Source organism: Agelaius phoeniceus, chromosome 2 (assembly GCF_051311805.1).
Source record: "Agelaius phoeniceus isolate bAgePho1 chromosome 2, bAgePho1.hap1, whole genome shotgun sequence".
Taxonomy (NCBI): Eukaryota; Metazoa; Chordata; class Aves; order Passeriformes; family Icteridae; genus Agelaius; species Agelaius phoeniceus.
This window is the reverse complement of record NC_135266.1, coordinates 102244181-102267746: the sequence shown is the minus strand read 5'-3', so window position 1 is coordinate 102267746 and position 23566 is coordinate 102244181. Positions and strand designations below refer to the sequence as shown.

At 47.6% G+C, this 23566-nt stretch overlaps 1 protein-coding gene across 3 annotated transcripts in view; it reads left to right on the top strand.

Moving 5' to 3' along the window:
* Positions 1-23566, top strand: part of CLPB (ClpB family mitochondrial disaggregase) — a 73150-nt gene that overhangs the window by 17340 nt on the left and 32244 nt on the right. For all 3 annotated transcript variants that reach the window (XM_054654331.2, XM_077174460.1, XM_054654329.2), the window contains exons 4-5: positions 10164-10267; positions 14378-14506. In XM_054654331.2, the coding sequence (XP_054510306.2) occupies positions 10164-10267; positions 14378-14506 (233 nt within the window). The remainder of the gene's footprint in view (positions 1-10163; positions 10268-14377; positions 14507-23566) is intronic.

Genomic DNA, 23566 nt, shown 5'->3' with positions numbered 1-23566 from the left:
TCTCAAGGTAGAATTGCTTCCCTATATTCAACCTAGCCCTGTCCTCTGGCAGTGTGAAGCCATCCTCCCATGTCCAATTGCCTGTGTAATCCACCTGATGTGCTGGATTTGAAGTTTTTATGACTTTTGGTCCTTCACCCCTCAGGCCAGTGCCTCTGGAGAGGTCAGCTGGGCTGTCCCTGTCTCAGAGATGGCTGAGGTGCAGCTAGCTGAACAGGACCTACAGGTACTGCTTGCCTGCAAAAAGATAAAGGTCATCCTAATGTTTAACTTATTGACTCTCTCACCACTTCCTATTTTATGGCTAATGATACCTCCACAGGTTCCTCAGCATAGTTTTGAAGGGCTGGGATGCTGGGAACTGAGATGAGTGTTTTCAGCTAATAAAAAGGAAGACTTCATCCTCAACGCCTTTCTAAAGGTGTTTTTCAGAGAGGAACGATGTTTTCAGTCTTCACTGTGTGCTGGAGATTTCTGTGACCTGTCCTTTAGCTTTGTCATGTTTCCCAATTTCCACAGCCCTCACTCTTCCAATTAGACAGCCCCAGTCCATCTGTTTAATTTAATTCCAGAGGCACTGCTTTAATGATTTCTGTCAGTTGCCATCAGCTACAAGATGAAATCCAGTCTGCTGGAAGGCAAGTTTGGGGTCCATCTTTTCTTTTTACAGCAGAACAATGATCATCTTCTTCCTCTTGGAAATGTCTTGTGTCCAAAATGTGGGGAGGCATTAAGAAGCATTCTGCAATATTGCCATGGATAGGTCTCCAGGAGGAGACTGGTGTCTGCCTGGGGGCGGAGATATAGTAGTGGATCTAGTGGAGACAGATTTTTAGGGTTTCTTTTTTGCATGAGACAGAGTCAGTGTCCAAATTATTTGGCTCCATGATGATACATGTTGTAACTGGGTCGTGGGCTAAAGACACATCAGCGGTGATGTTTACAGCAGCAAAGGAAGGTTTTATGCTGTAATTCCCGTTGCTGTGAGAATTGCCATAGCATTGTCATATTTTTAGTATTTAAGCTTTAATTAAATGCATACTCAGAGCTTTGTGGGGTTTGTGCATTTGTTAAAATAAGCAATAAATCTATCATAAATGAAACCCCAAAGCAGGTAGGACTTTAGCTGTATGTCTGTAGAATAGTGACCTTTTCTATATCTCGTTATCAGCTACTCCTCCCGTTTTTATCATTTCCACAGAAATAAAGTGACAGTGAAATATCAAGTCATCTTCTCAGCCTCCTCTGCCTCCTCTGAGGCAGAGAACTACTTGTGTGGTAGGGGAGACTAAGGCACAGAGCAGCATGGAAAGTCTGAGTCCCAGTGGAATAAGTTTGAGTAGCTCTAAAAAACACTGGAACCTGCTTCTGCTCCCATTCAACCGCATTGGCACAGCCCCTGGGCAGCAGTTCTGAAGGCTGGAGCATGAGCACAAGTCTGATGAGGAGTGGCTGAGGGAGCTGGGGGTCTCAGCCTGGAGAAAAGGAGGCTCAGGAGCGACCTTCTCACTCTGTAAAACTCCCTGAGAGGTGGGTGGAGCCAGGTGGGGGTCACTCTCTTCTTCCAGGTAACAAGGGACAGGGGAAAAAAGAAAACAGCCTCAAATTCTGTCATGGGAGCTTGAGGTTGGCTATTGAGGAAAATTCCAAGCCTGAAAATATTGTCAAGCCCTGGAAGAGACTGCCCAGTGCAGTGGTGGGGTTACCATCCCTGGAGGATTTAAAAGTCCTATGGAAGTGGCACCTGGGGACAAAGTTTAGTGGTGGCCTTGGTAGTGCTGGAGGAACAGTTGCACTCAATGATCTCAAAGGGATTTTCCAACCTAAATGATAGTGTGATTCTATGATTTTAGGGCTTCCAAAGTTTTCTGCATGGCTCAGGTGGTGGGGAGGAGCACCTGGGTGCACTCACAGGCATTCCTTTCTCAGAATGCAGTTCAAGTGCAGTTGAAGCTTGTGCAAGGCTCCATAAAGGCTTTTACAGTAGCAGCAGCAGCAATGCCCATGTTTTAATTGGACAGAAGTGCTCCAGCCCTCAGAACATCATTTTGTTTCCCTCTAGACTCACTCCAGCAGCTTCACATCCTTCTGATTTTGGGTGGTCCAGAGATGGAGGCAGCACTGCATGTGGGGTCTCACCTGAGAGGAGCAGAGGGTCAGAATTGCCCCCTCCTCTGCTGTCCATGCTGTGGGATCAGCCCAGGGCATGGGTTTCTGACAGTGCACTGTCAGGACATGCTGAGCTCTGCCTTCCTGTTTCACTGGGGGTTTTAGCCTCCAAAATTCCCCTTGACTCTTTGCCACATCATCTACTCATCTTCATTTTCTTTTTGCAGCTTTTACTTCCTGCACACCCTTTCTTCTTCTGCCTTCCTCTTCAGGTCTGCATCTCTTTGCATTTCTTCACCTTTGCTTCTCAACATCTTTTTTTCTGGGAATGACCAATGCCAAGTGACTCCTCCCTGAGTATTGGCTCTCCTTTTCCTTCTCTGCCTTTCTGTGGAGATCAAAGGAGCTGTGGGTCAAAGGTTCTTCCATGGAACCAGAACCAGCAGGGCTTGGGCCAGGGTGGCCTTGTCCCATCCCTCACCTTCCTCCAGCCCTCCTTAGGGAGAGGAGTCAGGAAGGAGTTTGTTCCTTGCCTCCATATACATTGCTGGGAGCTGTGCCTCATCCACATGTGCATTGAAGATGCTGTGTGGCTGTTTTATATCGGTAATGACAATTCCTCATGCACTGTGATATTCTAGTGGGTTTGTTCTGAGATTGGTGAAGGGTGACTGATCTGGAGCTGTTCCCTGTCTACAGGCAGTGACATGATGAACTGGTGCAGTCTTGTTGTCTATATTAGGTACATACATCTGTTCCATGGGGGTTTCTTCACTCCTTTCACTTCAGGCAAGTCATTCAGAGCTGTCTGCAGTGGAGCTGGAGAAATATCTGAGTACCTTTGGAAGAAGATAGGGCCCAATGTGTCACCTGTCAGAGAGCTGAGGAGTTGGGTGTGGGTTTCAGCTGGGGTGACAGAACGTTTGGAGGGTCTGATCCTACAAACTGGGGCATTGACTTTCAGCCACTGCCTTTCTGGGTGTTTTTGATGAACAGTGACCACTTGGCTGCTCCTGCAGCTGTTACTCACACCTCTGCCTTGGCAGTGCCCCCATCTCAGACCCCGGGGCATGAGCATCCCTGTTTTCAGGGATGAACACCCTGTGATGTCTTGCAGCTCAGGCACAATGTGATACTGTCAGTTTAGCAGATTCCTGCACCTCTCCAAGCCACAGAAATGGCTTCTCCTCACATTTTCTTCCTGCTCCAGGCAGGGAACAGGGCTGCTAACACTCCTCAACTCTCTTGTGTGCCTTCACCATGCCTCTGAAACATGATTCACCCATGTCACACTCTTAAAGAAAACTGAAGAATATAACAATTAGCACCCTTCAAGATTTTTCCCCTTTTTTTGGATTCCATAGTCCCTTTTTATTCCTTTTGAGGAGTCAATCATTTTCATCTGGGTTAATAATAACACATCACAGCTCAAGGGGTTGCTGCGGCTGCCTGGCTTTCTGTGCCATGGGTAGATGTAAACATGCTCCTGGGAAGGCACACACCCACATTTAGCTTCATCTGAGAAACAGTTCCTCCCAGCCCTCCTGCTGTGCTGAGTTTTACACAGTTAAGATATAACCAGGCAAGGATCTTCTTTGTGTCCAGGCAGGACATGTGGCTCCTGCCAGAGCTCAGGGCAGCCGCCTATCAAAACCCAGCCGGGCGTTTGCATTGTGCTGATAACACTCGGTCATGGGGATCACCAGGCTTCTTGGTTCACCAACCCCAGCTGCCGGCGGTGGTCCAGGCATAACATCTCTCTTGACGCAGCCCCAGTCACCTCCCACCATCTCAGCATTGATTTCCCCACCGCCTGTATTGTATTTATGTATTTATTTATTGAACAATATGTTAGTCCAGCCATTACAAGCAGAAAGCACTTTCCCCAATCGATCGAACTGCCCAGCCAGCTCTAGCTCAGCATTGCCCTCTGAGTCATCACCAGGGTCAATTTAGATTTATATTCATGCTGATGAATAGGCTCTGCCTCTAATCCAATCAAAACTTGATCAGCAAATTAAAACTCAGCTTGTTGAGGCTGTTGAACCCAGGTGAGTTATGGAGGGAGCGGGAACAGCCCAGCTGGACAGTGGCGTCCCACTCCTTCTAGGATCTGGTGTAGGGTGTTGTTCTGCCCCAGTGCCTCACAGCAAGAGGCAAAACACAAAAAGTGTCTGGGCCAGAGAATCCCTCATTTGAAACTCACTCATCATGGGATGGTTTGGGTTTGGAAGGGCCTTAAAGCTCATCTCATTCCAATCCCACTGCCATGGGCAGGGACACCTTCCACTAGACCTGGTTGCTCCAAGATCCATCCAACCAGGCCTCAAACACTCCCAGGGATGGGGCAGTCACAGCCTCTGTAGGCAACCTGTGCCAGGGCCTTGCTACCCTCACAGGGAAGAATTTCTTCCTGATATCCCATCTAACCCTGCCCTATGTCACTTTGAAGTCATTCCCCCTTGTCCTGTCACTCCAGGCCCTTTCCAAAGTCTCTCTCCAGCTCCCTTGGAGCCTCTTTAATCACCTGATTTCGCAAGTCCCTTCCTTTTTTCCAGGAACATTCACATGCTTTGCATTGCTGAGTACAGTTCCTTTGCATTTTCATGGGGCTGTACCCTTTCCTACAGGGTAATTTGCTTGAATGTCCCATTACCTGCAAATTGGATAGGTGCAATTAATAGCTGTGATTCCAGGAGTCTAGCTGATGGACAAGTGCTTGGAGGGGTCAGCACATCCCAAAAGCAGGAGATGCAATTGAAAGATGATTGGAAAGGAAGGCTGGATGTGTGATGTGTTGTTATTAGACTAGTGCCAGTATTTTGGCACAGAAGATTTTGCCAGGCAGTGATGATATCAGTGCTTATTATTAAACTTGAGCCTCCCAGCCACTGTAAGAGCTATGGAAATGTTTGTTACCACAGGGAATATGGTGCAGAGGGTAATTCACAGGGAGAGCAGAGCAGTTCTGCCACCATCACCTGCTACACCACTCTCAGACCACCTTGCATCTAGCAGTTGTCCTCTGTTCAACTTCTCACAGAAGGTCACTTCCCAGAGAAGAATGCTGAACATGTAGGCAGTGGATGAAAAGGACAGGGTTCCTGAGTATCTGAGAGCACATGGAGGTAGTATCTGATGGAGTGCCTGGGAAGAAGAACTCTCATTTCAGTGTAGTCACTGAGGGCACGAAAGGTAAATGGATGGAGTTATGAACAAAATGAAAGATCCTGTTTTACCATATGATTAATTCAGTACCTGTAGCTCATGGGCCACAATGTTGTGGATTAAAGTCCTACACTGGGACTTGGGATCATTTCCCTTAAAATGAGGCACATTCAGGGACCTGAAGGTGTATCACAGCCTGTGAGCTAAAATTGAAGTAGAAGGATCTCTTTGGTGGTAATAGCCATGAGAATGGGGTCCAAGAAGGGTGGTTTGGCCGTATCAGAACCTGTGCTTCCAAAGACTTGAGTGATCCGTGAGGCTTAGCTGCCTGGTGGGATGCTGGAAACCCTGATTGCAAGAATCACAGTAAGCCAGCTGCTAGGGCAAGATCATCAAAGGCTTCATTGAAGCATATAATTTCTTGCCTGAAGGAGTTGTCCAGTGCTGTCACTGCCAAGGCAGTGGTTACCAAGGGCAGTGGTGAAGTCCCCATCCCTGGAGGGATTTAAAAGCTATGATTCCATGATTCTATGATGTTTTCTGTTCAGTAGGTAGATATCCATCTCTAGCAGCACGGAGGTTGTCAATAAAAGGTCCCATAAAACAGCAGGATATAACCTGCTCCACCATCTTCCATCCTGCACCTCCTGCTTTCATGGGGACCTCCTCTTCAAGGTCTTTGGTGCAGTTCTCTTGATGACAGGATTGACCACAGTAGCACCAAGTACTGGAGATGCAGGATGTTTTCAGAGGAATCCAGCGCTGGATCTTCCAGAAGAACTTTGCACAGATAGTGACCTGTGCTAGAGCTTTCCCAACAGAAGGACTGGATGTGGTGCATCTCCCTCTGTTCCACAGTCTTTGACAGATAGCACAGTGCCAGACAGATACTAAGGGTGGGTCTGTCCTACCTAATGACCAGAGGTGGGAGAGCCTGGGTGGGTGGCCTGTGGCCACATCTATTCTGGGTGTCCCAGGCCATGCACTTGGCCTCACGGGGCTTTTCTTGCAGCCAGACCATTTCCTTGCTTTGCATTTTGCTGCCGCCAGAGAGGGCAGTGGTAAAGGTCCAGGTTCTGAAGCAGAGGTGAGAGTGGAGCTAGGCATGCTGAGCAGCCCTTCCTAGAGCTGCTGAAGGAATTTCAAGATACATTTTGTGCCCTGTTCCTTATCAATGCTCCTAAAGTAGTCCAGAAAGATCTATAAGCTTGTTGCAGCACTTCTACATGGGATGTCCTCATTGATGGGGCCTTAAGGAGCAGTGTAGCAAGACAGTGTAGACATGTCTCTTCTGTACATGGAGCAGATATTTGGATCAGTGTCTTTTCCCTGGCATCACATTGTCTGTTCTCAGATCATAGTGTGGCCTGGGGGTGGGGCAGGGGGTGCACTACCATGGAGGCCTAAGGATGACACGGTGAGGTTGTCTCACTGGAACTGTACTGAAGATTGTGGGTTATCTCCCATGCTGACCCTTCAAACAAAAATCAAAACTACTTAGTGAACTTAGAGAAAACTCAGGTTCATTGAAGATATTTGTGTGGTAGAGAGTGAGCCCATCTGTGATGAAAGTCTGCTCTGGGCTTTGTGGCTTCCACTGCTGATGTCTGAAAGTAGGTGAGGTGATCCACCATCAAGATGTCAACCTGTTGGAACAAGTACACAGGAGGCCATGGAGATGCTCCAGGGACTGGAGAGAGGCTGAGAGAGGTGGGGCTGTTCAGAAGAGAAGGCTCCAGGGAGACCTTAAGCTCCTGCCAGTGTCTAAAGAGACTCCAAGAGACCTGTAAAGGGACTTTGGACAAGGGCCTGGAGTGACAGGACAAGGGGGAGTGGCTTCCCATTGATAGAGGGCAGGGTTAGATGGGATATTGGGAAGAAATTAATCCTTGTGAGTATGCTAAGACCCTGGCACAGGTTGCCCAGAGAAGCTGTGACTGCCCCATGCCTAGAAGTGTGGCTTAATTGGTCACAACCTGGTCTAGTGAAAGGTGTCCCTGCCCATGGCAGGGGGCTGAAATTAGATGAGCTTTAAGGTCCCTGTCTAACCCAAGGCATTCCAGGTTTTCATGATGCCCATCCTTAGTGCCTCTTCTAAGCCATCAGGTATGATCATGGCTGTACAACTCAATCCACTCAAGAACCTGTGCATTGCAGCTTCTGATGGCTGAAAAGGGGAAGGGTCATAATTGGAAATTGCTATTTGCAGAATGAGAACCAGAACCTCTCAACCTAAATATTATAGAACAAACTATATTATCTAAATATGGATATAAATGAAATATGGATATTAATGGAGTGCAGATGTAAATGAGCTCTGTATGCTCACAAGGATTGCCTGAAAGGAGAGTGGAGCCAGGTGGGGGTCAGTCTCTTCTCCCAGGTAACAAGTGACAGGACAAGGGAAACAGCCTCAAGTTGCACCAAGGGAAGTTTAGGTTGGATATTGGGAAAATTTCTTCCCCAAAAAGGTTGTCCAGCTCTGGTACAGTCTGCCTTGGGGAGTGATGGAGTTCCCATTCTTGAAGGGTTTAAAAACATTTGGATGTTTGAGATAGGGATGTGGTTTAGGGGGGAATGATGCCTAAGATTTTTACCTTTTTATATATTTTATATATTTGTAGCTTTGTAGATTGCTAAAGCATAGTTATAGCTTCTAGTGTTTTTCCTATCTTTCCTCCATACATTTAGGAATGATATGCTAACCTTTTAAACACATTCCTAAGTACTGTTTAGTCCTATTCCAAGAAGAGAACGAGCTACAAGGACATTCTCTTTTCCAATCAGAATCTGGACCAGATATAACAGAAGTGGGGCAAAAGAAACCCCTGGACTGCTTCCAGTGGAGCAAGACCCCAGCAATTATTGCTTAACCAATTCATCTTTTAATTGGACAGTATATGATAAGCACACTAATCAACTAACTTTATAAAAATCATAGAATTAATATACCACATGCAATTTTCACCACATTGTGTACCTGAAAGCTTTCAAGTAAAGATTTGCTTTTATATTCACTTTAACATTGTTGGAAAGATCTATTATATTTTCCAGGTATCAGTGAGTGACAGTGCTGGGGGAACAGTTGGACTTGATGGTCTTAGAGGGCTTTTCCAACCTAAACAATTCCATGATTCTATCTCCTGCCCCCAGTCTTGGTGCTGTGCTCACTTGAGGTGATTTTATACATGGTGAGGAGCACACCACTGCTAGTAAAGAGCTGGCCTCTGCTATACCATGTTGAAATAATAAGATAACACCCTTGATTCTGCTAATGCATTTATAGGGTAAATGGAAGAGGAGCTTAAGTTAAATTCCAGATGTGACTTGACAAGCCACAGCCTGCAGGTAGATGTCAAGCTGTGGCACACATCGTTGTCAGCCTGTGAGCCATGTCACTGGTGATGAATGCTAACAAATCAGTTACTGTCTAGTTGTCATGGGAAGCTTGCATGCTGAAAAAGAAATTAAGAATTAACTGGCTTTAAGCTGCTTTCAGAAGGAGTGAGAAATTTAATTCTGACCTGATGATTGTTTGGATTCAGAAGCAGAGAGTGAGGACTTCCACACCAAAATGGCCTGGGCAGTGCGTCCTATGTCCCACTGCAGCATGTTCATAACGTGCAACATTTGCTGGCAGCTCAAAATCCAGCATGTCCTGGACTGATCCCCAGCTCTATAGGGCAGCAGGGCAAGGGAGAAGCTTCTGACCTTCTGCTCCACTCTGATGAGACCCCACCTGCAGAGCTGCATCTGGCTCTGGGGTCCAACCTCAGAAGTATGGGAAGCTGCTGGAGTGACAAGGTGAAGTGGAGTGAAGCTGCTTGGATATGCCAAGGAGGTGCTCCAAGCTCTGGACCACCTCTGCTCTGGAGACAGGCTGGGAGAGCTGGGGTTGTTCAACCTGGAGAAGGGAAGGTTTCAGGGACACATTGAGGCCCCCTCCAGTGTCTAAAAGGGCTGTAACGTTCAAGTCATAGAATCACAGGATTGTTTGGGCTGAATGGGTCTTAAAGCCCATGTCATTCCACCCCCTGCCATGGGCAGGGACACCTGCCAGTAGATCAGCTTGCTCCAAGCCTCAGTCTGGCCTGGAACACTCTCAGGGGTGGGACAGCCATGGCTTCTCTGGGCAACCTGTGCCAGAGCATCACCACCCTCACAGACAAGAATTTCTTCCTGCTATTCAGTCTATCCTCTGTCCATGGGAAGCCATTCCCATTGTCCTGTCACTCCAAGCCCTTGTCCAAAGTCTCTTTCCAGGACTTTTGGAGCTGCTTTAGGCCCTAAGGGGCTCTAAGGTCTCCTTAGAACCTTCTCTTCTCCAGGCTGAACACCCCCAGTTCTCTCATCCTGTCTTCTAGAGCAGAGGTGCTCCAGCCCTCTGATTATTTTCAGAGTCTCCTCTGAACTGCTGGCTGTGGGAGTTGTTTGCACTTGCTGTGTCAGGATGGCACCTTTAGTATCAGAGGTGCAGTTGCTGTACAATTGCCTCCCAAAAGCAGTGTAGTTTTGCTTCCCTTAATCTGCAGAGTGTTACAGTAATCTTCCTTTTTGCAGGGACAGGGGTGGCCTTGGAGCCAAGGTCTGTGTCTAGGAATATGCCTTGTGCTAGAAGCATGGTCTGTGCATGTCACCTCAGAAGGATTGCATATCTCTACAGTGTCACCCCTTCCTCCAGTCCCTCCCCCATATAATTCATTTTAATCTGTGCTGGTGGAGCTCTGTTTGATGAAATGTTCAGTTGTGGTTGTGGGTTAACTTCCCTGGAATGTTAACATTCCCAGGAATATTTGAAGAGGGCTTTCTGAGCACTTCTCAGTCTCTGAAGGGCTTCAATTCCTCATCTACTACTTCTACCTTACTTTCCTTCTGTTTTGTGACAGTGTGGTAAAGGCTCTGCTCACAGCTAATGCAGATCCAAACCTTGGGGATGATTTCAGCAATGTGTATGAGATTGCCAAAGAAAAAGGCCTCCATTCCTTGGAAGGTAAGATGGCTTGTGTGTAGCTACTGACATTTGCTTTTCAGGTCCCAAAATTTTGTTTCCTGATCTGACCTCATGGGGTTTTTTTAGAGCTTGTTTCATCTTCTTCCTTTTTAAATGCAAAGTAATTGATGGTACTTGGGTGAATGTGTGTCTGAAGAGGAAAGAAACATTACATAGATATTATATAGGAACAATCCTTCAATTTACCAGAGATAAACAGGTTTTATATAGCCAGAGCAAAATACAAAGTCATAGATAGGAATGTCATTCCATTGACTCACATGCAGCCATATCTTGGGGAAGGGTTCAGGGCAGTGTATTCCACCAGCAGCCTTAATCCAGCCTTTTATCAGGAGCTGTGAAATGCAGACAGACTTGGCCAATTGAAATAAAGCTGAATGATGCAAGTGACTACTGTTGGGTTTGGGCAGGCATCAGTATCAGCTCTCAGCCCTAGATGACTTTCCATGAAAACAAGGTCATTTTCTGCAGAGTCATGTCATCTCATTATGGATATTCTTGGCAGATCTCAGTTTCCATGCTCATCCCTTCATTATCCTTATCACTAGTTGATGCAGACTCAGAATCATAGAATCATGGGATGGTTTGGGTAGGAAGGGACCTTTAAAGCCCATCCAGCCCTGCCATGGCATGGATACCTCCCACCAGGTTTCTCAGACACCTGCTTTGTTTATTCAGACTTATTTAAATTTCTAAGACAGTTTCCACTTTTCATGACAATAAATGGTGATAAAATTTTCTTGGTTTTATGATTATCAGGATATGCCTGGATTCTAGGTGCCCAGCTGTGCTTTGGAGCAGCCAGCTGCATGTTCAGAGATTCTGCTTTTACTCATGCTGGCAGGAATGATATAGTAGAACTCAACCTCCCTAAAATGTCCCTGTCTTTCCTTCCCCATCCCAGAAGCCTTTTCTCTATCCAGGCACTGTGCTGGCCTGCCAACCTCACCTCTGAGCTGGCAGACCATGGGATGTTTCCCTTGCCCTGCCAGAGCCCAGCCAGCCACTGGCACTTGCATTCCCAGGTACCCCTGCATCCACAGTGGCTGCTTTTGTGTGCTCTGACTTGTTTGGAAGTTAAACCTTGTTCCAGCTGCTCTGGGTGGAAAATGGGAGGAAGTCACATAGTTTGTCCAGAGCCTCAGTCTGTACAGCATGGTTTGCAGAGATTGAGTCATAGAGTCATAGAATAAAATCATGGAATTATTTCGGTTGGAAAAGCCCTTCCAGACCATAGAGTCCAGCCATTCTCCCAGCACTGCTAAGGCCACCACTAAACCATGTCTGCAAGTGCCACATCCACATGACTTTTAAAGCCCTCCATGGATGGGCAGACAGTGCCAGAGCTTAACAACTCTTTCCATGAAGAAATTTTTCCCAATACCCATCCTGAATCTCCCCTGGCACAGCTTGAGGACATTTCCTCTTGTCCTGTCCCTTGTTCCTTAGGAGCAGAGCCTGACCCCCACCTGGCTCAACTCTCCTGTCAGGGAGCTGTAGAGAGTGAGAAAGTCCCCCCTGAGCTTCCTTTTCTCCAGGCTGATCCTCCTCAGCTCCCTCAGCCACTCCTCACCAGACTTGTGCTCCACTCCATTCCACAGCTCTATTGCCCTTCTCTGGACATGCACCAGGTCCTTCTTGGAGTGAGGGGTCCAGAGCTGAGCCCAGGTGTGGCCTCAGAGCACCCAGCACACAGCACTTCCCTGGTCAGGCAGCCACACCATGGGTGCTGCTGAAGCACAGGGACATTATCCACGGGCCTGTCTGTGCTTTTGGCTCGGTGCTAAGCTCTGTGAAAGCCTAATGAAGGTGTAATATTTGAGCCTCTCATAAAGCACAGGTTGAGTTAAGAAGATGGAGCAGTGAGGCGACAGCTTTGACAGGGCATTATTCTGTATTTTTAAAAGCTCCGTGCTCTCATCCCTCACTGTGACCCACCCATGCAGCAGATCTACTTCTTGATAGGAGAGAGAGTATACATAGATCATATCCCTATAGCAGGGAATGTAAAATGTATGAAACTGCATTAAAAAATGAGCAATAGAATGCCAATACATAATGCATGTACATAGACTTTATTTAAGATAAAGTGTATCAACCAAGAAAGTTAATTGTTTTTGTCTGCATTCATCCCTCTCTAATGTTATATATTTTGGGGTGAAGAAAAGATAAGGCCACTCCATGAGAAGTTGCATTAATTCTTTCGTTGACATGTTTTATTAAAAAGAATAAATTCAGTTGCGTTTTTAAAAAGAGAGAGAGAAACTGCCTTTGTTTTTTCTTTTTTTTTTAGACATTTACATATTTCGTGTATAAATATTTTTTCATAAAAACATCCAAATCGAGAGGGTGTGCTCCACAACCACTGCACAAAATATATTACAGACATTTATATGGATGGCAGGAAGGGAGACAGAGGGCTGAAAATTTCCAGGCACCCAGTGATGGATGGTGGACGAGGCTTCCCCTGACGCTTTATTGAGTTTCCGATGATTATCTTTCTCAGAGACATTTTTTACAGATGACGGCCGAGCTGTCACAACGGACCATGGGGGAAAAAAACCAACAATAATAACACTTTAATCTCTTTACTGCGCTGCTCCCTAGTATCTCAGATTCATCTTCCCTGACGCACGCAGTTCATTATCCTGCTCCTCCCTGGGTAGGAAATGACGACAAATAAATATACATACTCACCCTGTGTGCTTGGAGAAAGGACCCAGGGAAGGAAAGGAGCCAGGGCATTAATTGATCTTCCTGGAGGGACTGTGGTTCATTAGTGGAGATGCTGGGCTCGGACAGCGTCAGGTATTCATCACAGTGTTTCTCTCTTTGGAACTTTTCGAATCTCCTAGAAATCTTTTGATGGCTCTTAGGAGGGACTGTGAAGAAGTCCCTGCAGCCCATCCGTTTTCCAGCTCTGCTTGCTTTGCCATAGCACAGTATAAGGTGCTCAGAGCACTTGGGAGCTCTCCCTGCCCCTGGATCTGGGTCTAATGAGTTTTGGGTACAGACCCTTTCACCAAGGAGCTGGACACACCTCCAGGAGCAGGATTTGGCCCACCAGGTGGGTGGTGTTTATTTGAATGGAGACAGCATACACCAATTCCACCGTCACTCATGCTCCATGGTGGGACAGGTATTTAAGGGGCTTCCTCTGGACAACCTGTGTCATTGTCTCACCACTCTCACAGGGAAGAATTTCTTCCCAATAGTCAATTTTACACTGCCCACTGTCAGTTTGAAGACATTCTTACTGGTCCTGTCACTATCTGCCCCTGTAAAAAGTCACTCTCTCTTATTTTTTTTGCTGATGACTAAAGCAAAGAGTTTAAAATCCAGGTTTTCTAAAGCCTGATCTTTAAACCAGCTACAGGAGAGCAGGGGTGCTGCAGACCCTTCCTTCAGAGCCATGCCCTGCTGAGACACATGGACTTGTGGGCTGGAAACTCCCAAAATCAGGAATTTGCTTAAAGGTCAAGCCATAGTGTGGCAGCATTCATTCCTGTCACAGCTTCCCTTCTGTTTGCTAAAAACATTATTTAGATTAGATATTGGTAAGAAATTCTGCCCTGTGAGGGTGGCAATGCCCTGGCACAGGTTGCCCAGAAAACCTGTGACTGCCGCATCCCTGGAAGCGTTCAAGACCAGGCTGGACAGAGCTTGGAGCAGCCTGGTCTTGTGGAAGGTTTCCCTGCCTATGGCATGGGGGTAGAACCAGATGAGGTTTAAGGTTTATTCCAAGTCAAGCCATCCTGTTACCCTACAATAAATGGCTGGGAAAATGCTGAGGTCTTTGCTCAGGTGTTCTCCACCGACCTCCTCCCCTGCCTGGGCACTGTGTAGGCAGTCACTGGGATACATGGAAACCATGTTGTCCTTAAGTCTACTGCTACTCAGTGGAGTGGGGGCAATGGCCACCAGAAATACCCACTGGGGTCCTGGTGGTCCCAGAAAAGGTCACAAAGTCCTTAAGAAGCTTCCTGCCTGGTGAAGGAAGGGTGGTGGGTCCATGCTGCTGCTGCACATCTAGATGAGCAGTTCTGCAGTTATCTCAGTGAGCTGAGCTTTCACTCTTTGTCCCTGCAGTCCTTGTCACCCGGGAGGATGACTTCAACAACCGTCTCAACGTCCGAGCCAACTTCAAGGGCTGCACAGCTCTGCACTACGCAGTTCTGGCTGATGACTACCTGACAGTCAAACTGCTGCTGGATGCAGGTGAGTTCTGTACTTCCACCCAGCTCATGGGCCAGGAGCACTTCTGAGTCAGCCCATCCTACAAAATTGTCAGGTTCAGACACAGGCCACACTCTGTCACTGTCACAGTTTGGTGTGATTTGCTGTTTGCTTTCATCTCTTTACATTTTAGTTTCTGTGTTCCCGTTCATTTCCAGTGATTTTTCTCCATGTGCTTTCGGTGGCTCTTCTCACCTTAGTCATTGAGCTTTCCCTTTCCTCCTGCAGTTAAACATCCAGGGAATCATAGAATCTTGGAATGGTTTGGGTTGGAAGGAACCTCAAAAATCATCCAATTCTAACCCTCTGCCATGGGCAGGGACACCTTCCACTAGACCTGGTTGTGCCAAGCTGCATCCAACCTGGCCTGGGACACTTCCAGGGATGGGCAGTCACAACCTCTCTGGGCAACCTGTGCCAGGGCCTTGGCACCCTCACAGGGCAGAATTTCTTCCCAATATCCCATCTAACCCTGACCTCTGTCAATGGGAAGCCACTCCCCCTTGTCTTGTCACTCCAGGCTCTTGGAGCACTCTCCAGCTCCTTTGGATCCTCTTTAGGCACTGGCAGGTGCTCTAAGGTCTCCCTGGAGCCTTCCCTTCTCCAGGCTAAACACCCCCCACTCTCTCAGCCTGTCTCCAGAGAGCCCTTGGAGAGCTTCTGTGACCTCCTTTGTCCTCACTCCAGCAGCTCCACACCCTTCTAATCTTGGGAGCCCCAGAGCTGGACTGGGTGCCCCACATGCCCCCACTGGTCTCTGCTTAGTATTTTTTCATTTCCCACCTGCAGTATTTACTCAAGCCATCTGTCATATCCCTCATGTCCCTTTGTAGAATGGAAGGGTCCCTGCTATAGCAGGAATGGATCTGCTCTGTAGGCAGGGCACAGGATAGGTGCTGGTACCCAGATGAAATGGGGGACACTCAAGCACTGTTGGCACTGGGACAATGCAGCTCTTGTGAGAATTGGTCAGAATTAGCTTATGCAGTTACTGGCCCTCCTGGTTAAATCACAGGGCCCTTCTCCTCACAGTCTTCACTTGTATACTCACCTGGGCAACCTGTTCAGTGTTTAGCTGTCTTCATGGGGAAAAAGCTTATCAGCACTAGTGGAGTAGAATGAGAAGATGCATTTAGCAAACAGAACAGGAATGTGCTGCCCTGGCAATGGTTTTTATATGTACCCTCCTGCTGTTCCTTCTGGGATGATATTTGTGACTCTTGTGCTGTTCTCCAGAGCTGGCATCTGCTTGGTGTGTACCTGCACATGCACAGTGTGCCAGACCACCAAACTGGTCTATAATTCTGCTTTCCTCCAGATGTGATGTCCTTTTTCCCCAGCATTCCTTCTCCTCCAGCAATTTCAGCAGCTCTCCTCCTGCAATGTCCCCAAGGTCACCTGGAGATGAGCCAGCAGTCCTGTCCCTGCCTCAGGTGTATGCTGTCAGCAGTCAGGTGGAACATAAAGTGGTCACCTGTCACAGCCTGGCCCTACCAGAGACAGGCTCACTAGGGTCTGGTTGACCAGATGCTGATTTTTGCAAAGATTTGAGGAATGTTGTAGCCTTTGTGGTGTGGGCATCTCAGAAGTTAATTCTAGGGAAGCACACAAGTATGTAATGGTATGACATGGTCTCATAAGGCTCATTCTTTAAGAAAGCAGATAAAAAGAAAATAGAATGTAGCATCTGTGATGGCTAAATGTCCCCAGATGGGATGAGGAAAATTAATTGTGGCAACATTGAACCTTGATACTCATCTGTATTATGTGCTTATTATCTTTCACAAATAGAAATATAAGAGAGTAGGGGTGAGATTCTGTAGCACTGAACTCCAGGTCAGGGTTTCTCTGGGAGCCTTACAGATACCAGAGCCCCAGCTCCTGGCCATAAATTAACCCAAAACCAAAGGAACCAATGAAAGAAATTCTGTTGCAAAGGCAGGGCTCCTTGCAGGGAAGAGAGCTGAAAAAGCAGGCAGCTGCTCAGGAAGCCAAGGGACTGTGTGGACATTGTGACTGGGAAGTCTTCAGACAAAAATACTGCCCCCCCCAAGTGGGGTCCACTGCATTTTTCTGACATAGAAGCCCCCCTCCATGTTTGCAGCATGAATGGGCATTGCAGGAACACAGAACCTGGCACAGTCCCAGAGCATGTGACTTACTGCATGGCTGTTGCATGGGCCAACAGCACCTGCTCAGCAGTCACTTGGCCATGGGCACTGACAGTCACAAGGTCTCCAACAAGACCTCTGGGATCCCAGAATTGTGGCAGGGATGCCCACAGGAGGAGCAGAGTGGAGCAGGCTTTACCTGCTTGAGCAACGGGTTGTGAATGCACAGACCTGGAAGGGCTTTGTGGGAGAGTGCAAGGGGCTCTGGAGTGTTACAGAGAGTGGCAGTGGGGTAGAAGGGCTGGAAAGGTCCTTGTCATAGCAGTATTGGGAACAGATCTGCGCAGGGAGTCTGTACTGGAGGCTGGAGAGTGTTTGACATATGTCATGGTGTGAATCATAGAATCACAGAATGGTTTGGACTGACCACTCCCAGCTCTCCCAGCCTGTCTCCAGAGCAGAGGGGCTCAGCCCTCAAAGCACCTCTCTGGCCTCCTCTGGACTCACTCCAGCATTTCTAGAACCTTCTGTTGTTGGACCCCAGAGCTGGAGGCAGCACTTCAGGTGGGGTCTCACCGGAGTGGGGCAGAGGGGCAGAATCACCTGGAATAGCATTTTCTACAAAGATATCTGCTTCTCATTTCTGCCTTGGAAGCCCTCCTTGCATGACACATATTATCAGTTGATTGAAAGTACCAGGGCAGCTCCTTGGTTACCCTAAGTACAGGTAAAAGATGGGTGCAAATAACTGAAGTTGGCACTAAAGAATTTTTCTGACCTGAATAAATCATTGTAAGGAGTAAGTCCACCTTATTTCTCCAGTTGTGCCCTACTTAGCTCTCCAAGTACTCTTCCAATCTAGGCCTCACTTCACAGAGGCAACTGTTCTTTTTGTTCCAGAGATATTTCTGTGTCTGTCCTGGAGCCACTGCCATCCCTGTGAATGGCCCTTTCTCTGCCTGGTGCCCACAGAGAGTTCTTTGTTAGTAGCAAAGTGTCTCAGCTTGAAAGAACTCCCTTGGATCTCAGGAAAAAAAAGCATTTAACAATCTGTGGGACTGTGTTTGTTTGGGTACAAATGGAAGGATTGTGTGAAATCAAAGTAAAAATTCAGAAGTTAGCCAGAGGATGTGATGCTCACTCATCACTGTTCCATTCTTAGTCCAGCCCCACAGAAATCCTTCTGGATCCTGCTCAAGAGCCTCAGAGTTCATTTCCAAGCGGAAATCCTTGTCTTGTAGAGCATGTCCCAGTGCTCAGATCCTGGAGACAGCAACCCACTGGTGGGAATCTCCATTTGGCAATGGTGTGAAATTGCCATTGGAGCCCCTCCCAAGGTTGAGTTCGCAGTGTTCCTCAGATTAATCCCTGTTCACCGTCCACAGTACCCACTTACCTTTTGCAGTCATGGTTTAGGATGCAGATTTATGAGGATTATTTGCTAAATGTAATAAACTTCACCTTTCTGTCAGGTGGACTCTGAACTGTTGGGGTGACAGCAGACCCTCCCCTGCCCTTTCAGCCAGTTTTGGGTGCTGGAATTGGATTTCCTGATGGGCGCATGATAGGAGGATTTCAGGGCATTCACTGGAGGCGTTCCCCTCCTCCCAAAGCAGGGGATCCCTGCCTCCTGGTCAGTGTAATCTGGGATGAATACATGGCCAAGGGTCTTGGTGTGGAGATCGAACCCCGTTCAGCCCTTTGTGAGGGTAATGCCCCTGTGCCGCCATTGACATCGCACACAGGGTGGCTCCCGGTTGCTGACATGGAACAGGCTCCCCTTGATCTCTCCCTACACCTGCCTTTTACTAACTCTCCATTTACTCTCCCTCTAACTTCTCTGGCTGGTGCTCTGCCCTCGGGCCAAAGCCATTAACTGCCCAGCCCCTCTCTGCTCCAGCCACTTCCTGACCCCCCTGTTGTTTTTAAGGGAAGCTCCCTGCACTTGCCCCTCACCCCACATCCCTGGCCTTTTGTGGCCCATTCAGTGACTCGCTTGACCCCTCCAGGACCTTATAGCCCTTTGGTCAGCATGTGTGTGCCCAGCAGACCGCGAGATGAAGTGGCAGCTCTGTTGTCCTTTCGGGCAGTTGTTGGTGACATTTCACAGTCCCCTGACCTGAGGCAACACCATAAATGTCGGTGTTTGGGGAAGGGGTGGGTGAGCGCTCGCATCCGCACAGTGCACCAGTTGCTACTGCAGGCACAATTGATTCCAGGGACTTTGTGTTTGGCTCAGAGGAAGGCAGGCAGGGTCACCAGCTTGCTGGTAACAGAAATCCCCTTGTTTTAGAGGGAGCTTTTATTATTATGTCAGTATTTAAGTGAAATAGCCAGTATTAAAAGGTGCAGCTTTCTGGCAATGGTGTAACCCTGCCATGGAGCATAGCCAACATCAACCTCCCTTCCACAAACGGTTCTGCTCCAGAATCTGTTGCTGAAATGCAGGGAGGCACTGATTCATGTGTCCAGAGTCATGGAGTTTGTTCAAGGGCCGGAGCCCTTCTGCTCTGGAGACAGTCTGGGAGAGCTGGGGTTGTTCACCTTGGAGAACAGAAGGCTCCAGGGAGACATGAGAACACCTGCCAGTGCCTAAAGAGGCTCCAAGATAGCTGGAGAGGGACTCTGGATAAGTGCATGGAGTCACAGGACAAGTCAGGGCTCCCCACTGACAGAGGGCAGGATTAGATGGGAAATTGGGAAGAAATTCTTCCCTGTGAGGGTGGATGGCCCTGGCACAGGTTGCCCAGAGCAGCTGTGGCTGCCCCATCCCTGGTAGTGTTCCAGGCGAGGTTGGATAGGTCCGGGAGCAACCAGGTCTTGTGGAACGGTGTCTCTGCCCATGGCAGGGGAGTGGGATGATGTGGGCTTTAAGGTCTGTTCAGCTCAAACAACCTTGGATTCTGTGATTCAGAGCTAGGGACAGCACTGCTGCTGCTCAGGGATTTGCCCTGCAGGTAAATGGCCCTGCTCCCAGCATGAGAAACCGTTCCCTTTTCACAGCCTTGTACTGGAAAGAGTTGTCATAGCTGTGGTAACCTTTCAGTAAATTAAAGTTACACTAGACAGAGCACAGAAGAAGATGCTGCAGGAGCTGTCTTAGGTTGGAGCTTAAAAAAAATGCAAAATCAGAATATCGTTAGCACTTGCTTATGTATACACCTGAGAAACTAGGCACAGGAAGAAGCATAGAAGCAAGGTTCCCTGGTGTGTAGCAGCTCAGCTGCCATTTTTCTAGGATCTCAAAATTAATTTCCAAGAGCTTTTCCAAGTTGTGTTTGGTCTGTGTGTGTCTGTGTGTCCATGTAGCAAGGGGTTATCTGAACTGTCATCTGCTGGCATGTGGAAATGTTGTTTCTACACGGTTGTGTGGCAGTGCACTACTCTGCTGCTGCATGTATGTGGGTAGGGGCTTGTATTTCCTACCCTTGCCTAAAAACAGAGCAGTTCCTTCCTTCAGAGATTGACCCATGCCAGTTCCTGGGACTTCCCCTCTCTCTATCCCCACTGCAGAAACCCACACCTGCCCTCCTGTCAAACCTGAGCAGGCTCCATTTGTCCCCCATTCTCCCCAGTGCTCTCCTCAATCCTGACTGCCCTGCTTTCTATTTCCCATCTTCAGGAATCATCCCCTCTGCTCCCAGCTCCTCCTAGAGCCAGCACACAGGCTGACCAGGCTGTTACTGCATTGGAAATGCCTACTGCAATACATCTGCAGGGGGATCACATGAGCACAAAATGGTTTGGGTTGTAAGGGACCTTAAAGGTCTTCTCATTCCACCCCACTGCCATGGGCAGGGACACCTTCCATTAATTTAGATTGCTCCAACCCCATCCAACCTGGCCTTCAACATTTCCAGGGATGGGGCAGCCACAGCTTCTCTGGGCAACCTGTGCCAGGGCCTCACCACCCTCACATGGAAGAATTTCTTCCTAATACCCAATCTAACCCTGTCCTCTGTCACTGGGAAGCCATTCCCCCTTGTCCTGTCACTCCTTGCCCTTGTCCAAAAGTCCTCTTCAGCAATCTTGGAGTCTCTCATCTCTAATTAGATGTGAAAGAGAGAGAGGAAGAAATGAACATACATTTGTGAAAACATTTTAGCTGAAGCTACAATAACCTGGTCTGCTGAACTCGATTTGCTAGTAAATTTAGCCCAGTGCATTTGTCCATAATGTTGTGCACTCATCTCCTCAGTCCAATGTAATTGCAGATCTTGTGAGTAGGGTGAGTGATGGGTAAACAGATTATGGAGCCAGCATTGCAAGGGATGGGCTTTGGACATCAGAAAGCAAAAGTGCTTATGGTATTCTCTGGAAAAATCAGGTTCTAATTAATTGGGTTTTTCTAACCCAATTAATTTCTTATTAACTACTACTTAATATATCTTGGAGTGTTTTCTGTTGCATCCCAGATTAAAAGGGTCCATTCTTCCAGAGGGAGAGTAAAGGATATCCCTAGAGAGTAGGCTCTCAGGTCCCCAGCAGCCACTTCCAGAGAGGAGAGAGCTTTGGTTTTAATGCATCCGGGGAAAGTAATATTGAGGTTTTGCTGCAGTCAGCAGTTACCACAGTAAGAAAGAGCTCAGGGCAGAACTCCTCCCTCTCTACAACTCCCTGAAGGGAAGGTGGAGTCAGATGGGGGTCAGGCTCTTCTCCCAGGTAACAAGCAACAGGATTAGAGGAAACTGCCTTGAGGTGTGCCAGGGGAGGTTTAGTTTGGATATGGGGAAAATTTCTTCCCCAGAAGGGTTGTTCAGGCTTGGCACAGGCTGCCCAGGGCAGTGGTGGAGTCCCCACTGGGGGATTTAAAAGCCTTGTGGGTGTGGCACTTGGGGACATGGGTTAGTGCTGAGGGAATAGTTGAACTTGATGGTCTGGCAAGGCTTTTCTAACCCAGAAAATTCCATGAAAGTATTCTATGACTCTATAACAGACTCTGTAAACCACGCTGTGCACAACCTGTGTGATTTCCTCCCATTTTTCCTTTAGAGTGGCTGGAACAAGGTTTAGCTTACAAGCAGGTCAGAGCATACAAATGCAGCCACTGTGGGTGCAGCTGTCCCCAGGAATGCAAGTCCCAGTGGCTGGCTGGGCCCTTTTTGGTGACTCACAGGCATGGTAGCTGTCCTGGGTGGTCTGTTGTGGAGGTTTGCTGCCCTGACCAGCTGTCATGCCAGAGTGCCTGACATCTCTCTCCCTCTCCATGCTCATATTTACAAGGGAATCGGATAAATTCCGTATTGATTCCTTCTGTTGCACTGTAAATTTTGCAAAAGATGATTAAATAGTGCAATAGCATCTGCGAGTGCCGAGGCTCAATATGTTCTGGGCCGGCGTATCGATCCTTCGTCTGACCGCAGCCAGTTCCACTCCCTACCATGCCAGACCAGTAATTAAAATCCTATGAAACTGGGATTTAGAAACCAATCATATCCCAGCATCGAGGCATCCAGCATCCCACTGTGGTGAGAGCAATAAGAGTCCAAAGTGCCAGCGCATTTCTGTCTGTGTTGAAGCACTTAGGAATAGTTTTCCCTTAGGACAGGGGAGTAAACAGATCCCTCTTGAAGTGTTTCTGGGACAAACTTGACAGTGACAATGTGTTTGGAATGATCTTAAGAGCTCTGCACACATGGGTATATGGAGAAAGGGTGATGGACATATTGGAAGAGTATGATTTGGTAGTTTCCTCTCTCTTACCTTACAAAACAAGCATCAGGAGTCAGGTGGATTGTTTTCACATGCAGTTGCAAGTAGGCATAGACCAAATTACACTCAGGCTCCAATAAAGCAAGAGTGAAAGGTGCATGCATTTGAGACGTTTATTAATTCTTTTCCTATTTCTTTATTGGAACTTTCCCATTTGCCGGAGAATCAGAGAACAGTTTTGGATTGGAAGCGACCTTCAGGCTCATCTTGTTACAAACCCTCGCCATGGACGGGACACCTCTCTGTAGATCAGGTTGCTCCAAGTCCTGTCCAACCTGGCCTCGATCTTTATCATTTATGGAAACTCACCATCTCAGGCTGACTTCCAGCTTCTAATAAGGCTCCTAGCTTTCATTCCTAAAGAAGTGGCCTCTTTTAAATCTGTTTTTACATTTAATTTGCCAGAGCAAACACTTCATTGGATTTTCTTCATCCACCCTGGGTTTGGAAGGATGATCGTGTGGTTTCTTCCTTTAGGAGGAAGTCCTAACTCTTCTTATGATAAGAACTTTAATAAGTATCATGGGTATCTTCAGTCTTTATATTCGTTTCTGACAGTTACCTGCTGGTGGGCTGCTGCTTTATTTCAAGCAGGATCCATGTTTTCCCCTTGTGATACAAAGCTCCTTGGCCATGGATTCTTTGCTGAATTTTCTGGTGAGGAAGTTTGGCATGAACATGTGTCCCATTGCAGTATGGTACTTAGGAGCTGAGGTTTGGAGAAAGCCTTTTGCTTTGTCCAAGGCTGAATTAAGACTTGCACCTTGTCTTGGAAGCTTTCTGACTGCCAGAGCTCTTAGTCTCTGGTTTCCACCAGTTTAACAATTTATTGGTGTTATGCTCTTTATCCTCGCAGTCCCTGAGCTAGTTTTCTGTGTGTTGCAGTGCCCTTCAGTGTCTCAGAGGGGTGACCTTCATGCTGTATTTTCCCTGTTTGGTCAGGGCATTTCATTCTGTACTAATCCTGTGTCACTGGCTCATACAGTTGCCTCTCTTACCTTCATTTTGTTTCCAGTCTTTAACAGCTGACCTCACCACTCCACCAGTGGAGCTCAGTCCTTTCCTGCAGTCCAGTTTACGTGCTGCTTTGACCAGTCTCCTTCTTTGCCTCTGTTCCAGCTTATGCATCCCAGTCCTGAGACTGTTGTGTCTGACCAAGTACATAAAGATTTGTGTTCAGTCTGGTTCACAAGGTTTGGGAGCACTGGTTAAGCTGCAC